At 38.4% G+C, this 17842-nt stretch overlaps 1 protein-coding gene across 1 annotated transcript in view; it reads left to right on the forward strand.

The window, feature by feature from the left end:
* VWDE (von Willebrand factor D and EGF domains) overlaps positions 1-17842 on the forward strand; it is a 70741-nt gene that overhangs the window by 11943 nt on the left and 40956 nt on the right. The window contains 7 exon segments of the mRNA XM_075557341.1: positions 623-767; positions 5469-5686; positions 5936-6009; positions 8922-9192; positions 14773-14981; positions 15143-16107; positions 17395-17531. Of these exon segments, the coding sequence (XP_075413456.1) occupies positions 623-767; positions 5469-5686; positions 5936-6009; positions 8922-9192; positions 14773-14981; positions 15143-16107; positions 17395-17531 (2019 nt within the window).

Genomic DNA, 17842 nt, shown 5'->3' on the forward strand with positions numbered 1-17842 from the left:
TAAAGCCTGGTTCTAGGTAAACCCAACAGAGACCAAGAAATAGACTTAAGGTTAATATATTTCAGGGAACAACAAAAAAATGGATTTAATTTTTTTAAATCTCACATTTCTAATTCAGTTGATGAGTACTAGTCCGCATGAATACGCACTCTTGTGATGCGAGTCCGTGCTTTACTGTCCGTGTCACTGTCAATCTTGTGATGCGAGTCCGTGCTTTACTGTCTGTGTCACTGTCAATCTTGTGATGCGACTCCGTGTTTACTGTCCGTGTCACTGCCATTTGCAAAACAAACGGAAGAAGAAACATATCTTTCTCCCCCTTTTCCACTCCCACCACGAAACCAGCCTCAGATTAACATCCACAACATGAGCGGGGAACCAAGTGGGTTTAAACTCAGAGCAGTGTGGCAGCTCCCTACGCCATCTTCTTTATCTGCCGTGCAACTGTTTCTATGGGGTTAACTTTAATTTGTTTCGTTTAATGTAAAACCCCAGTCTTTATGTTGTCTCTGCCAATCTGTTTACAAAAAAATGAATTGTTTTCAAAATTCTCTCTCAAAATTATTCTGTAAAATGTGAGTTTTATTTGAACATAACTGCTTTCTGTGTTTTCTTGCCCCAGTTACAGCCTGAACTGAGCACCATCTCCGAAGACGGGAAAGAATACCAACTGAAAATAGAGAGTACAATTCCCATCATTTGCTCCGGGTTACACGAGCTTGATCATGAATGCAAAATTTCATTAAAACTGAAAACTCTTGACCAAGGTAATACACAGTGCATTTAATTGTATTATTAGATCTAAAATAACAATTGGAGCTTATTTTTCTTTCTAAGAAAATATTACTGAAATATATGCATATCATTAATTTTACTGCATGTTTTGTTTTTTCCTCGTCCCATGTCAGGGTTGAGAGAGAGAATGTATTTTCCAGTGGGTATATATAATAGGGCTCACACATCTCTCAACAGGTCATGCAGCCAACATCTAACATCATCGACAGGTAATGTCATAATTTGGTAGCATAATATACCAGCAATGAGGTGAGTCAGCATCTTGGCCTAGTGCTAGTTGACCTCAACACCCCTGAGCCCTCCACAGGGGGAGCAGTCTCAGATCAGTATCAGCAAGAGATGTCAAAACTGAATTTGCTACAGTTTACAGTTTGCGGTGGGTTGGCTGTAGAATCTGATTGCTTTAAAAAAATCATTTTATTGGGGGCCTTTGCAACTCTTATTACAATCCATACATCCATCCATTTTGTGAAGCACATTTGTACATATGTTGTCATTTTAAAAACATTTTCTTTCTACTTGAGCCCTTGGTATCTCTCACCCTTCCTCCCTCATGAACCCTTGATAATTTATAAATTATTATTAATTTTTCATGTCTTACATTGACTGATGTCTCCCTTCACCCAATTTTTTTGTTGTCCATCCCCCAGGCAGGGGGTTATATGTAGATCATTGTGATCAGTTCCTCCTTCTTCCCCCCACCTTCTCCTTCCCCTCCTAGTATGGCTACTCTCATTATTGATCCTGAGGGGTTTATCTGTCCTGGATTCCCTGTGTTGTGAGCATCTGTAGCAGTGTACATCCTCTGGTCTAGCCGGATTTGTAAGGTAGAATTGGGGTCATGATAGTGGGAGGAAGGAAGCATTAAAGACTAGAGGAAAGTTGTGTGTTTCGTCAGTGCTATACTGCACCTTGACTGGCTTGTCTCTTCCTATGACCCTTATGTAAGGAGATGTCCAATTGTCTACAGATGGGCTTTGGGTCTCCACTCCACCCTACCCCTCATTCACGTCAATATGATTTTTTTGTTCTGGGTCTTTGATGCCTGAAATCTGATCCCATGGACACCTCATGATTACACAGGCTGGTGTGCTTCTTCCATATGAGCTTTGTTGCTTCTCAGCTAGATGTTCACGTGTCTATCTTCAAGCCTTTAAGACCCAGCTGCTATATCTTTTGATAGCCAGCACCATCAGCTTTCTTTACCACATTTGCTTATGCACCCATTTGATCTTCAGCAATTGTCTTGGGGAAAATGAGCATCACAGAATGCCGGATAGTTACAACAAAGTGTTCTTGTGTTGAGGGAGTACTTGAGTAGAGGTCCAATGTCTGTCTGCTACCGTAATATTAACATATAAATATATGTACATAGATCTATTTCACTATCATTACATATAAAACTATTTACATAGGTACATGCCTATGTTTAGACCTCTATAAACGTCCTTTGCCTCCTAGTTCTTTCCTCTATTTTCTTTTACTTTCCTCTTATCCCACTATCATGTATGGCCTTCATTTGGGTTTCAGTAATTCCTCTTAGATGCATTGCCCTTGATCATGCCCGACCAGGCTTCTTATACCTTCCTATCCTTCAATTTTAGATTACTTGTTGTTCCCTTGTCCCTGGGTTTGTTGACACCCTCCTTCCTTTCCCCTGCCCCCACCTCCTGTGTCCCCAGGAACATTCGCTATCTTATCTAGATCGACAAACAGATTAAGAACAATTTATAGGCTTTTATTTTTTGTTTTTGATTTGTCGTTGTTATTTTGTTTTCTTTTGTTCTGCTTTGTCTTATTTTGTGTGTGCTTATTTTGCATATTTAATAAAATTATAGCCAAAACATATTAATAATACAATGCTAAACTTATGATTGCCAACACAATTCACATTTATCTCTCCTGAGTTCAATGTATAAAGGAAAGATCGCTGTAATCCAAAGGAGCCCTGGTAGCATGATGGCGAAGCACTTGGCTGCTACCCCAAAGGTCAGTGATCCAACTCTTTGAGTTGTTCTTCGAGAGCAAAGACCCGATGATTGGCACCCATCACATTGAGAGCCTCGGGAGCCCCACTGCGCAGTTCTGCCCTGTCTCTAGGGTCTGTGAGTCTGAAGGCATTCGGTCACACACCGCCGCAGCAATCATTCTCCAGTGAACAGCCTTTTCCCCCCTCTTCTGCTTCTCCCCCGTAGATCCGCTTTGCTTTGTCTTCATGGATTGAAAAACAAACTGCTTTTCCAGACTTTCCAAGTTATTACCACTAAGGTGGTAAAATCACTCAAATCCATTCCATCAAGCTGATTCTGACTCATAGTGACCCTGTTTAGGATTTCTGGGCAGACAGCCTCATCTCTCTCCCAAGGAGCAGTGATGGGTTTGAACCTGCAAACTTCTGGTTAGCAGTTCAGTGTTTAGCGAACAGTATCATCAGAGTATTATAATAAGTTACATTATAATAAATTAAGTTAAAATTCCCAATTTATGCAACAAGTATTATTTTATAATTAATTTTTCACACTTGTCTCACTAATGCAAATTTGTTTGAGATCTTTCTTTTCAGATTCTTTTATTTAAATGACTAATTATATAGATGTTATGATGCATGCTTATGCATTCCTTATTGATCTAGACATCCGAGAGCACTGAAATTCTCATACAGAACACAATAGAATATGAGATGACAGTGTTACGGTCTTGGCAGCCTGAATTTTTCGATCTTATTTTTATTTACCTATGCTAATTTCAGGAGCCCTGGTGACGTGAATCAAAAAACCAATCCTACTGCCACTGAGCTGATTCCCTCTCACTGTGATCACATGACAGGGTAGAATTACCCCTTTGGGTTTCTGAGACTGATCCTTACAGGAATAGACAGTCTCTCCCCCCCCCTGTGGAGTGATGGTGGGTTTGAACTACTGACCACTGATATAAACTATAAAATCATCACTGATATCTACCTTTGGTTACGTTATGCCAAGCAGACAGAACTATAGACGTCCTCACTGACCTAGACATACAAGAGAACTGATATCCTTCCACAAACTAAATCTTGCCAATGTAGAATTGAAGAATTCAAAGAAGAACTCCTACCACAAACTAAAATCTTGACCTTTGGGTCAATGGGTCCAAAAGAACCATTCCTCCTTTTGGGTTACAAGCAATGAAACTTTTACAAGAATTAGAAGTCGCAGAAGCAGAGGTTTCAGGCCAAACTGCAGTTTGATTAAAAAATGAAGTTTAGATATGGGACAGTCCTTTCAGTCAGGCCAAGTATCTTGGTTTGGAAGTTTTCTTACTTCCAAAATTAGATTTTAATGTTCACACTGTCACATTCTGTTTAACCTACCTCTATAAAGCATACTATTCATAGTGTAATCAGTTTACGGGGTATATCATGAAGAGGAAGATGCTATTGATGTTTGTAAAACTGAGCTCTCTGATAATCACAGCAATTTCAATTACAAATGCACTTTAAAATAAAATTACATGCTCCCAGTTCTTTCAAAAATGCAAACATTACTATAATAACTTTCTAATTATATTTATGCTTTTAAGAATTTTCATGGTTTATTTTTTTGCCTAATTGGCAAAAAAGAAAAGCACTCCTATTTTTTTTTGAGAAACCTCTGGCTTTCATTTTGGCTATTCATTATATCATATTCTTTAAATATATTGCTTTTTAGTTTCTAGGAGGAAACAAGTTGGTATGCCTTAGTGCATATCTAAAAGACTTTGCTACATTTTCACAGGTTTTAAAGAAAAGAATTCTTGGTTCCTATACCATCTCCTGAGAAAATGATGTCAGGGACTATATCCAGATCAGATATAGCCCATATTCAGCTTAGAGGGCTGGTTAATACTGATGTTTCTGTAATTTTTCATATGTATGAGGAAAGTATGCAATTTTAGAAAATTCCTAAAAAATGTATTTTCTTTCAGGAGTTTTTGAAGTTTGTATAGTGTACCTAGGAGTGATGAATGGCTTGTATCGTTTTATGTCTAAAGAGAAGCATGGGAGGAAAGGAAATGAAGAGTTTTCATGATGTTTCTCTTCTTGTTCTTCAGAAGAACACACACACAAACACACACACTTTGAGGACAGTTCTGCAATAATGGGGTAGCAATGAGAAATCTCTTTTTTCCTTTTTAAACTTTAATTACTTTCTCCAGATTTTCGAAGTTACATAAATTTGTGAAGACCTTCTTCTTTTCCTATCATGGATGAAACAAATTCATACCCTAAAGAAAGAGAGTAGAAATCAGAAATACCTGGGTTGAAGGCCAAATTTTAGGGGGGGAAAAAGAGATGTTTTTGGTGCTAGGATCAGGTTTTTTGCTGCTGTTGTTTTCTACAGAAACAAGATATATATCTATATCTATCTGTCTATTGCTTTAGATTTTTTTTGTGTCTATGTACATGGGGTTTTAAATGGAAGGAAAATGTCCATGTTGGATATTTAGATAAAGTTGATTAATTATTTGTAAAGGTTACAGAGTTCAATAGATTTGATTTTATTTAGATAAAAATTGGGACCATTTCTTTTAAAATAAGAGAAAATTATTTAAGAATAATCTTTCTATTTAATGTTCCACGTTCATTGGGCTATTAAATGGATGAGTTAGTATATGACCTTTGGAAAAATTCTAATGCATGGTTTTTCATTGAATAGGTAAAGAACAGGTAGGCTTAAATTTGGCACTCTCTTCCTGTCAAGTGGACCTTCATCAGACATCATCCTGTGAAAATGGAACCTGTAGCCGTGCTTTTGTGTACTACACTGCTGTGATGGACTTTTCTCGAGATGGAGATAGGATGACGAGCATTTTGGTAGATTCTATAGTCAGTGAGGATTTCCTGTGGAACAGCTACATTCCGGACAGCATCCAGGTTGACAAACTATAAAACACATCTTAATAAACGAAACTTCAAAAAGATACATGGATCCGATCAATATGTCTGTAAAGTTTACATTTCAAAATAATTTGGTAAAAATCATGTTTGTTTTAAATGATGCCATTTTCAATAATGGGTAAATAATAACTAATATAAGTGTGTTTATATTGCTAGATAATTTATTGTAAAATCACTCACTAATAATTGATGGTAATAATTCATGGACATTTCTTTGCTTCTAAGATCAAAGTGAAGGATATCCCAACTGCCTACTGCTACTCATTTACTGACCCCCATGTCATTACATTTGACGGCAGGTAACTTTCTGAACATTTTTTCCTTTTAGTGGTTTTGTTCTGACCTTTTCTTGTTATTTTGTTTTAAATACCATATTGCTTTATTTGTTATTCGTCTCCACAGAAAAACCCGAAAGCAAAGACATGTATGGATATCCCTGGCTTGTTTCCAAATACTAGTTTGCTTGTATAGAGTTTTGCCTTGAAACTTATTCCTTAGTAAAAAGATAAAATAGTTGTGTGGCTAGATTAATAAAAATAAAGATTATTGCAAATGCAGATAATCACTTTTGCTTGATCACTTATTTATTTCTAATATTGATTAGATTACGTGCTTTAAATATATATGCTTCTATATGACATTCAAAGAAGCTTTAAGACAAGAAGATTAAACTAACGCATTATAATTAAAGAAAGCCTAAAGTCATTTAGTTGCCACGTCAAATTTGCAAGACCTCCAGTAGCCAGTTTTTCAGCAATCTATCACTGGACCTTTCTTCTGAAGGGCATCTGGTGGACTCAAACCTGTAATGTTTTGGTTAGTAACTGAGAGCAATAACCATCTGCACCACCAAAGGATGTAAAGTTCACTTAATTCCACTCAGTGTGGCAAGATTAATTGTGCAACAGCTAAGTGGCACACCGTGTTCTAAGTGCTGGAGTATGGTCATGGATACAACAGGCGAACACTCCTCACCTGGCCCTTCCTTTCACCAATTAACTGAACCCTCTCTCCTTTAACTAACTCATGGTTCACAAAAGAATTAAAAGTCATTTCAATTTTACTTTTAAAATTTCAATAAATTATTTTATTGGGGGCTCTTACAGCTCTTATAGCAATTCATACATTAATTGTATCAAGCACATTTGTACACCTGTTGCCATCATCATTTCCAAAATATTTTCTTTCTACTTTAGCCCTTAGTGTCACCTCCTCTTTTCCCCACTTTCTCCCTCTCCCTCGTGAACCCTTGATAATTTATAAATTATTTTTATTTTAATGTTTTACACCACTGCTACCTTCCTTCACTCATGTTTCTATTGTTCGTCCCCCTGGGCGGATGGGGTGGGGTGGTGGGGAGGAGTTGTACGTCCATCATTGCAATCAGTTCCCCTTTCTCTCCTACCTTCCCTCACAATTTTACCTCCCCCCCTTTTATAACCACTCAGACTAGTGTTTAGGTCTAATGGGTAAGGAGTCTGAAGAGTTGACCTTACCATTTAACAGGCAAGGAGAGGTGGAATCATGATGAATGCATACAACCTAAAGTGTAACTGATGGAGATGCGTGCTATGAGGAAAACTAATGCAGAGGCTAGAGGTTTAGTATTAAGGTAGCAGATGGACATTGGGCCTCCACTCAAGCACTTACTCAATGCAAGAACACTTTGTTCTAATAAATTGGCATTCCATGATGCACACTTTCCCGTCACGGTTGCTGAAGAAAAATGTGTGCATAAGCAAATGTGGTGAAGAAAGCTGACAGTGCCCGGCTATCAAAAAATATAGCATCTGGGTCTTAAAGGCTTGAAGATAAACAAGTGGCCATGTAGCTGAGAAGCATCAAAGCCCACATGGAAGAAGCACACCAGCTTGGCTGAACACGAGGTGTAGAAGAGACCAGTTGTCAGACATCAAAGAGCTAAAAGTCATATCAGTAGGTGCTCACCTTCCTGGCACAACCACTGAAGACAAACGTGTGCATAAGCAAATGTGGTGAAGAAAGCAGATGGTGCCCAGCTATCAAAAGATATAGCATCAGGGGTCTTAAAGGCTCGAAGATAAACAAGTGGACATATAGCTCAGAAGCAACAAAGCCCACATGGAAGAAACACACCAGCCCTGTGTGACCACGAGCTGTCGAAGGGATCAGGTATCAAGCATCAAGGAACATAAAATCATATCATTGAAAATGTGGGTGAGTGCAGAGTGGAGACTCAAAGCCCAAGGGTTGCCAACCAGACACCCCTTGCTGAGGGGTTGTGGGGAGATGAACCAGGCAGGGTGCAGGGTAGCAACGATGAAACATAACTTTCCTCTAGTTCTTAAATGCTTCCCCCCCCCCCACTATCATGATCCCAATACTACCTTGCAAATCTGGCTAGACCAGAGGATGTACTTTGGTACAGGTAGCAACTGGAAACAGGAATCCAGGACAGATGACTCGTCCAGAGCCAGTGGTGAGAGTGGCGATGCCTGGAGGGTGGAGAGAATGTGAGGTAGAAAGTGGGAAGTGATTACAGGAATCTACGTATAGCCTCCTCCCTGGGGGAGGGACAGCAGAGAAGAGGGCTGGGGGAGATGTCAGACAGTAATGTATGACAAAATAATAATAATAATAATATATGAATGATGAAGGGTTCATGAGGTAGGGGCCAGTGGGGAAGGAGGGGGAAAATGAGCAGCAGATATTAAGGGCTCAAGTAGAAGGCAAATGTTTTGAGAATGATGCTGGCAACAAATGTACATATGTGTTTGACACAATGGATGGATGTATGGATTGTGATAAGAATTGTACGAGCCCCCAGTAAAATGATTTTTTAAAAAAAGTCTGCGAGGAGGGTTTGCATGTTCTATTCCAGTGGGGAGGGCATAGGAAGACAGAACGTGATGATGACATTTGACAAAGCCTTTAATCAGGGGAGGGCGAGGGCCGTAAGCACACGGGGAGGAGGGTTTGCAGCAGGCCGTCCTCCTGGAGACCAGGAAAGTAGAAGGGAAGTGTAATGGGCAGATTTGGTTTGGTTGTTTTATTCTGTTCCACACAAATAAGTGTTCATAGTACAGGGCAGTATTGGAATTTCTATATTTCATTCTTCCATCAAAATATAAGAAGTGTCTGTAAGCATATTAGTAATAAATGTGTCTTGTTGATAGCCTATTCTGTGGTATTTATATCCGTGCTGAATCTAATTAATTTTTGTTGATGATAGAGCTTATGATAATTTCAAGACTGGAACATTTGTCCTCTATAAGAGTGTGTCCCGTGATTTTGAAGTCCACATCCGTCAGTGGGACTGTGGAAGCCTTCACCATCCTGTGTCCTGTAACTGTGGATTTGTTGCCAAAGAAGGAGGCGATGTGGTCACTTTGGATATGTGCAGTGGGCAGCGACCTGAGTTGCAGCCATATTTGTTGGTGAAGAGCCAAGAGGAAACCAGTACTATCAGGATAAGTGAGGCTTACTTAGGAAGAAAAGTCACGGTAAGTCTGATTCTTTACTATTCAAATGATTTCTCCTCCTTCTCTGCAGTTAAAATAAAAATCCAAATGACTAGTCATCCCTATTAAATTAGTAGTTACTACATTTTAATATTAGTATCTTAATAAAATGGTGTTTAAACTTAACTCCTATCTTAGAATATCTGTATATAATGTTTTCACCTGCCTTTCCCCAAATCAACACAACCTAGTTCAACTTGGTCAAAATTGAATGGCCTTATTTAAGCTTTCCATATGACAACTTGGTACACGACTCATAAAAATTGTTTGACTCCTCCAATAAATGGTATAGTTGTTGAAATTAACCATACTTAATAATATCCAAGAACGGTGTGGTTAGATGCCACTGAGTTGGTTCCAACTCACGTTAGCCCTTTGACGCCCTGCCCACAATGGCTGCTCTGCTGAGCCCAACTCTAGCAGCCATTATGCCATCTACTGGAGGGTCTTTCCCCCTTTTAGGTGACTGTTTTACCTAGTGGGACTGGTCCCTTCTGGCAACATGCACAAAGTACTTGAAACAAAGTCTGCGTCCTTTTTTCTAAGGAGCATTCCAATTGTACTTCTTCCAAGATGGGATTTCTCATTCTTGTGGCAGTTTTGGTATAGTCAACATTCTTTGCCAACAGCATAATTCAAATGCATCTGAGGTGATTGCATGTGAAAATCTCTTGGCTTGGGTCAAGTGCAGGAACTTGGTTGGTGTAGTGGTTATGCATTGGGCTGCTTACCACAAGGTCAACATTTCAAATCCATATGTCATTCTGTGGGAGAAAGACAAGGTTCTTTTTGTCTCAGACACCCACACGGGTAGTTCTACCATGTCCCATAGGGTTGCTGCGAATCAGTCAACTCGATGCGGTAAGATTGGTTATTTTGGTTGGATCAAGTGCACCTTAGTACTCAACATGACATTTTTGCTTTTTGACAATTTAAGCCGATCTTTTGCAGCAGATTTCCCCAATGCAATGTGTCATTTGAGGGCTTGATTGCATCTGTCACGGGAGCTGATTGCGGCCCCAACTAAAATGAAATTTTTGCCAACGTCTCTCTTCTCTCCAATTACCATGATATTACTAATTGACCTTTTTTATTTTCCTTAATGCTACTGTATAAACCATCACAAAGGCTGTAGTTGTGTGTTTTTTTTTAATCTGCACCAGGGTTTCAAGTCTTGTCATTTGTGTGTCACAGGTTGTTAATGGGTCATTCTCCAATCTTGCTGCCGTCTACCAAGTTTCTGGGCCCAGATGAGCATTAATACCTGCAATGCTGAATCAATTCGTGAATTCCTTGCATTGCTATTCTGTCAGTTCCTGGAGTCTTGTTTTTCACTAATGCGTTCAGTACAGCTTGGACTGCTTCCTTTAATACTATTGGTTTCTGATCATCTGTGACCCAACGTGGCCGTGAGCTTTTTTGAGAAGATGCACATCAACTGATTCTTGTGGGTGCCCTGCCTGTGTACTCCTCCTATCTTCTTGGGGTGCTTCCTGAATTTTCCAGCATTTTGTCCATAGAATTTCCTCAGTGCTGCAACTTTAGGGTACTCTCCAGTCTAGAGCAAGCTTCAGAGTCTCTTTTGACATTAATTCTGGCTTTTTTTCTTTCTTACCTGTCTTTTAAATAACCCTTTTCTTTCTTTATGATGTGCATCCCACAATTCATCTAGTGTTCAATGATTCAATCTTTTCTTGAGAAGGCTCTGAAATCAGGTGATTTTTACTAAAGGTCATGATTTGGCACCCATAGACTTTAAAAATTTTCTTGCTTTCTTTTTTTAATCAGTTTTATTGTTACTTAATCCACATATTATACAAATCAATAGTTCAGTCATATCAAGAAGACAAATTTTCTGTAGCTTCAACTTGAACTTATATACAAGCTATTGATGGTCTGTTTCACAGTCTGTAGTCATTTGTAATGAATAAGTTGTTGGTCTTGCAAATTCTATCACATGACTTCTGTCATTTCTATCATGAAGGATTTTTATATCCAAAATCAAGAATAGCTAATTTTAGAAATAAATACATATGCTACTGCTTCAGAAAAAATGCCAGATAAGTAGAAGATAATTAGAAGGGAAGAAAGAGACCTAAGTCCATATATATATATATATATATATATATATATATATATATATAAAGTCTATATATTTTTATAGGTTGATTTCACATCTGTGAGCTAACTATTGCATCCTTATCATCTTTTGGAAATGTAAATTTAAGGTGCATAAAATTTAAGTGAAAGTACTAGAAACGTCAAAGCAAGTATTTTTATATCATTGAGGTGAACAAGAATTTTTAAAGACAACATTATAAATGTGATTGTATATTTTGTAAAAGTACATGATAAAAAAACAAATTTCAAATCAATAATTGGAAAAATATCTGCAACATGTAAGACATATGACCAAAATACCTATATACATAACTAATATGTTGAAACCCAGGTAAACAGCAAGTGATATAAATGATGGTTTCACAAAAGAAATAAATCTGACAAGTACATCCCAAAATACAAATAACAGCAACAAAAAGTCTATACAAAAGTAAAGAAAGCACATAGATCAAAACAATGATGCAATTTCTATCTAAAATCTAGTCAAAACTTATTAAAAAATCCTCATTCTCTTTTTTGGTAAAAGTGCAGTGTTATAAACCTCTCATACAACACTGTCAATGGTATGAATTGTTAGTCTTTCCAGAGTGCAGTATGGGACATGGTGTCTGTACACGTATCTATATCTAACTACCGAGAGAGTGAGACAAAGAGACTTATGAAGAGCCTGAGGGAGTGTTTATGAAGGTTATTTTACTTCTGGGTATGTATTATAAGATAGAAGTTGAGGATGTAGATAAAACAATGTAATCATTGCATCTCTCTTTGCAAGAAGACACTGTTACAGCTAATGAATGATCAGTAAAAATGATGAACAAATAATGATACATAATAATAGGTCACATGATAAAACATTTGTTAGTCATTAAAATGATGGAATAGTTGAGCATTTATTGACAAGCAAGGATATTTATGAAACATAGGAGAGGTTTTTGAAGGATTTATACCAAGATCTTAACAATATCTACTTCAGCTTCAGTAGAAATATAAAGTTTAATTCCTAAAATTTTTATTAAAAATAAGGTATTATTTTTGAGTTTAAAAGTTAGGAAAGGAATGTCTGTGGAGACAGCACAGTAATCTACCTTCAATTGGTTTTGGAAAACAGTATCCCTATAGTTCAAATCAAGTACCTAGTCAAGGTGAGGTGATGTTTCTATAGTGCAGTGGTTCTCAATCTGTTGGCCATGACCCCTTTGGGGGTAGAACAGCTCTTTCACAGGGGTTGCCCAATTCATAACAATAGCAAAGTTACAGTTTTGAAGTCGCAACGAAAATAATGTTATGGTTGGGGGTCACTGCAACATGAGGAACTGTATGAAAGGGTCACAGCATGAGGAAGGTTGAGAACCACTGCTACAGTGGATCGTGCAATGAGCTACCCTTGCTCTCATTCCACATTCACTGAGGCCTCTTCTACCTCTCATTCTACATGTTTTGCCAGTTGGCTTCAAGAGAATATCGATTATCTATAGAGGTATTGACTTTTCTGGAATTATATTTCCATATCCAAGGGGATACTCTCCCCCTCTCCCCCCCAAAAAAACATCCAACAGCAACAGGTAAAAGCTCTGCTGGGTGGACCTTTTGTAGTATGTATTTTTCCCATTAGGCGACCATTGAGCAAAACTATCTGAGTTAGTGCACCCAGTGGCATTGCCTGGGATGGTTCTCTCTGGTCACAATGAATTTTTTTTTCTAAAAGTAGTTTTGCTCAAACTTCTTTTTTGTGTGTGTGAAGGCCAATTTAAGAGAACAGAATACAGCTGTGAAATTTTCTTTCTGCATGGGAAAAATGCTGCAGAAACTGTTGTGATATTTAACACACCTTACAAGAACAGCACTATGGGAAAAATTCAAGTGACAAGTGGTTTTCTCATTTCAAAAAAGGTAAAATGTCAGTTGATGACAAACATTGTTCTGGATGACCATCAACTTCCCAAACAGATAAATATATCGACAAAATTTGTGCACTTGTGCTTGAAGACTGACAGTGGGCTATTGAAGAGATGGGAAAGTTATCTGGACCATCTTGGACCTCAGTTCAGTGAATTTTAACAGAAGATTTGAGACTGAGAAGGGTCACTCTGAAATTTATGCCTTGAGTTCGGACTGACCAGGAAAAAAAGTGTCAACTGGAAAAATCTTGTGCCTTGAAAGAGCAGCTCCAAAGTGACCCAGACTTTTCCTCCAAGGTCATTACAGGTGATGAGACATGGACTATTCTTATAACACCGAAAGCAAACATCAGTCAAGCCAGTGGGAAACACCATCATCACCTCACTCACAAAAAATCTCATCAAATGAAATTAAAGATCAAGATGATGCTCATTTGGGTTTTGATTTAATGTGAGGGGGGTGGTGCATTTGGAGTTAGTTCCACCAGGTCAGACCGTTGATTGTGCTTTCTATTTAGAGGTTTGGGAAAGTTTGTGTAACAGCCTGTGACAATAAAGGCCTGACGAAAAGTCATATGGGGTTTTGCCACCACAACAGTGCACCTGCTTACGGAGCCATCTCATTGGGCCAGTCTTGGGCAAAAGCAAGCATGCCTGTTTTGTTGCATGCACCTTGCTCACCTGACCGTGCTCCTTGCAACTTCCTTTTGTTTCCACCAATGACGGGGAACATGAAAGGACAGCAGTTCAATGTGAAGGAAAAATGAGGGCGGTGCTGTCAGCCATCCAAACAGATGCGTTTAAAAAATGCTTCCAAGAATGGAATCGCAGATTTGACAAATGTATTAAATGTAATGGAGAGTACTTTTAAGGACATAGTTTTGAAACTTCTTCTGATTTTTAGAGGGAACCCTCTTGTATGCAGTCAGTACTTTGGACATTTTATCCAGAGGGATCTGCCCTTTAAGAAGGACATCATGCTTGGTAAAGTAGAGGGTAATCAGAAAAATGGAAGCTCCACAATGAGAAAGATTTTACAAAATGTCAGCAACGAAGTACTCAGACAAAGCAACCATTGTTAGTGTGACTCCAGGCTGGGTGGTATGCTTTTTCATTGTATATAAATCTGCGAATAGTTGGAAGAAACTCTCTGACAAATAATGTAGATAATCTAGCCCCGTATTAAATATTTATTAAAAATATTATCTGGTGAACATCACTGTCATGATCTATAGCTGTTTTAATTGTTGAATAAAATATCTCACATTTGTTAAAATTAAAGAACAGAGTTGTGAACTATTTGCCAATAAAAAGATGAATATGGAAATCAAATTTCAAACTAGCAAAAGGTATTCATCTGTTATTTTTGACAGGGATTCGTAAAAGAAAATTTGTAGGTTCGGCAAAATTAGTATTGTATTCCCTCTTCATATCAAATAAATAAATAGCAGCTTCCTATTTCTAAAATAAGAGTGTTTATTAATTGATACTGAGTACTGTTGAAACGTCTCCTCCTCCCATGCGGTTTCCTTCTGTGTTTCAGGTTTGGTTTACTTCTGGAGCATTTATCCGCGCTGACCTTAGTGAGTGGGGCATGAGTTTAACCATCAGGGCCCCTAGTTCAGATTACAAAAACACATTGGGACTTTGTGGCACCTTTGACGGAAACCCAGAAAACGATTTCCATGATAAAAAGGGGATCAAAATTGATCATAGATTTAATGACCCTGTTGCTTTTATTAATGTATGGAGGTAAGAAAGTATATTGTTTTTCTTTCAAGTTATATTAACATTAAAGGTTTAAGATGAGTGGTAAATGAATTATCTGCCTTTTTTTTTTTTTTTGCAATGCATTGCTTGAGAAAAAGTTCTTGTCCAAATGACCTTTTTTTTTTTTTCTCCCCACCTGGAAGAATGTTACCAGGACAAAGCATGTTTGATATAACCCCCATTCTTCTGACATCATCTGAGAAAATATCTTACTGCAGCTGTTCAGCAGACGCTGCTTGGCTGCATCTGCCTTCTCGTTTTCTGGACACTGCATATCCATCAGAAACTGCTCCAAGCTGCAAAGCTATCAACCATGGGAGATTCTCTTCTTTGATCCCAGAATCAGATATCACCTCTGAGTATATCAATTCGGAAGCTCTTTTCAGGAATATAAACCAGGCTGTAGCTGAAGAAAACGATTGGAATTCTTTTCCACCAGAGAAAAAGCACGTAAACCTAAGCGAAGTGGACTTATATTTACAAACGCATCCTGGCAATGACATACGAGACGTGAAAAAAAATGTGGACAAGCAGGAATACCCACAGGACCAGGGAAGCCACGTCCGAGAAATGGGGTGGAAACCACAAAACAGATGGAAGCGCCATAACTTTGATGGGTTTCCTCCTTTGTTTGCTTTACAAAGTCTCAGCCAGATTGGCCTAGGAGAGTTTAGCTATTTTTTCCCGGAGGACCATATTGACGATGACCAACAAGAGTTTTTCCCTTCCTGGCCCACACCCTCTGGTCTCTCTGAGCAGGACACTTGGGCTCTCTGTCAGCAAACTGTAGCCAACTCCAGCATAGGAAGACACTGCCTCGCTTTTCTTGGCAAGCGATTGGACAGTGTTGTAGAGATGTGTGTTAAGGACGTCCAGTTAAAAGATGATCTTCGCTGGCTAGAAGCAGGCGTGGCCCTTTTAGAAAATGAATGTGAAAAGAGGATTTTGGAAGAGGGAAAATATAACACAGAAGAATCTGGCAAGTTGATTGAAGACATTCTTCGGGTATTAAAATGCCCGAATTTATGCAGCGGCCATGGACAGTGCATGGACTGGGGATGCGCGTGTTTCCCAGGCTTTACTTCCGATGACTGCAGCAAAGCGCACGGTGAGTCAACACTCCCAGAGTTCGATACTGTGTGCGCTATTTGATCATGGCCAGTTTTCCCCTTCCTACCTCAGACTTAGGTTATACACAAATAACCCTCCACCACCAATTATTAATTAGTAAATAAAATGCTTTCCAAAAATGTAAGGAGTTCAAAATGCAAGTCTTTATATTAGCCTAGAAGGCACAGTGTCGTCCAGTACGCAGTTGGTCGCGAACCACATCTGCTGGTTCCATTGCTCCTACACAGCGTGCCCTGCGCGCTCCGCGGAGCCCCTTCAGTGTCCGATTCCTCCTTTCCCTCCTCCCTTTTGCACACGCTGCCCCTCTGCCTGGAACTCAACCCTCAGATGGTTCCTTACACTCTTTCTCTGACCTTTTCTGCGTCCGCCCTTGCCGCTCATTTCAGTGGGGCTTTCCAGTCACCATCATTGTCAGTGTCTAAGAAGTCAGTGTTTTCCTCACTTGTTTCTTTTATTGTGTCTTTCTCTGCTGGAAAGCAAATTTCCCGAAAGCAGGTCACGTTGTCTTACTTGAGTTTTGTTTCTCCAGCAGCAGAGCCCAGATGTAAGTAATCTAAATCCTGGTTGAATAGATGAAAATGAATTCAACATTGCATTTTAAATTTACTATTTAAAATGTAAGGAGTTCAAAATGCAAGTCTTTATATTAGCCTAGAAGGCTCCTGTGCGTGTTTCTTTAAGAAATGTTAAGGGATTAAACACTTTTTGTTATTTTTCTTGAAAAAACATGCTTGGATTCTCTTATTCTATAATAGTCATGCTGTGTTTCTGCTCCACTCTGCACCAAAACTTCTAAAAAGTATTATAATGGTAGCCAACATGTATTTTGAAAACTTTTTCTAAAACTTGGATTTAAATTTTTGTAAATTAAATGTATTGTGTTGATAACTGCATCTGTATCACAAAATTATTTCTCCTGTAACTCATCCACCAGGCACTAATCAAACTGATAAAACCAAGAAGTAGTCCATTCTAGTAATAATTTCTCAATGCTTGTCCTTTATTGATATAAAAATATCATTAAAACATTAATAAAACCTGTCTATGCACTAGTAATGTCTGTGTACCATTTGTATTGATTTAATAATGGATGATTCTTCTACTGGTACCAGATTACTCAATATTTAATGGTTTAATATAGTACGTAATACTTCGGGCATAGTTTGAAATGTTATTTTGCATATGCTTTTAATCTGAGTCTTAGAATTAATTGCTTTTTTCTGTAATTAAAAAGAGTCCTATTTTTCTCATTTTCTCTCTATAGACAAAGCTCCTGAAATTATAGAGCTTGAGAATGCTGGATTTTGTGATGTTCAAAAATATAATTGTGCGATGGTGAGAGTTTTTGGAATAGGTTTCAAAGAATTATCATCAATTAAGTGTGAAGTCACTAAACTTGAGGTATGTGAATTAAAGAATTGATAAATAATTAGATTTTATAAACCATTCAGATTTTTACATTTGATTAGCTTAGTGTTGCCAATTTAAACGGCATAACTTTTATGAGTTTATTCCTTTGTTTGCTTTACAAAGTCTCAGCCAAATTGACCTAGAAGAGTTTAGCTGTTATTTCCAATTGTTGCAGCCACTCTGTTGGATATCCCGCTGAGGGCCCTCTGCTTTTCCCCTGACCCTCTACTTTGCCAACCATGGTGTCCTCCTCTAGGGACTGGCCCATCCTGACACCATGTGCCAAGTACGTGAGACAAAAT

This window comes from Tenrec ecaudatus, chromosome 9, assembly GCF_050624435.1.
Source record: "Tenrec ecaudatus isolate mTenEca1 chromosome 9, mTenEca1.hap1, whole genome shotgun sequence".
NCBI lineage: Eukaryota > Metazoa > Chordata > Mammalia > Afrosoricida > Tenrecidae > Tenrec > Tenrec ecaudatus.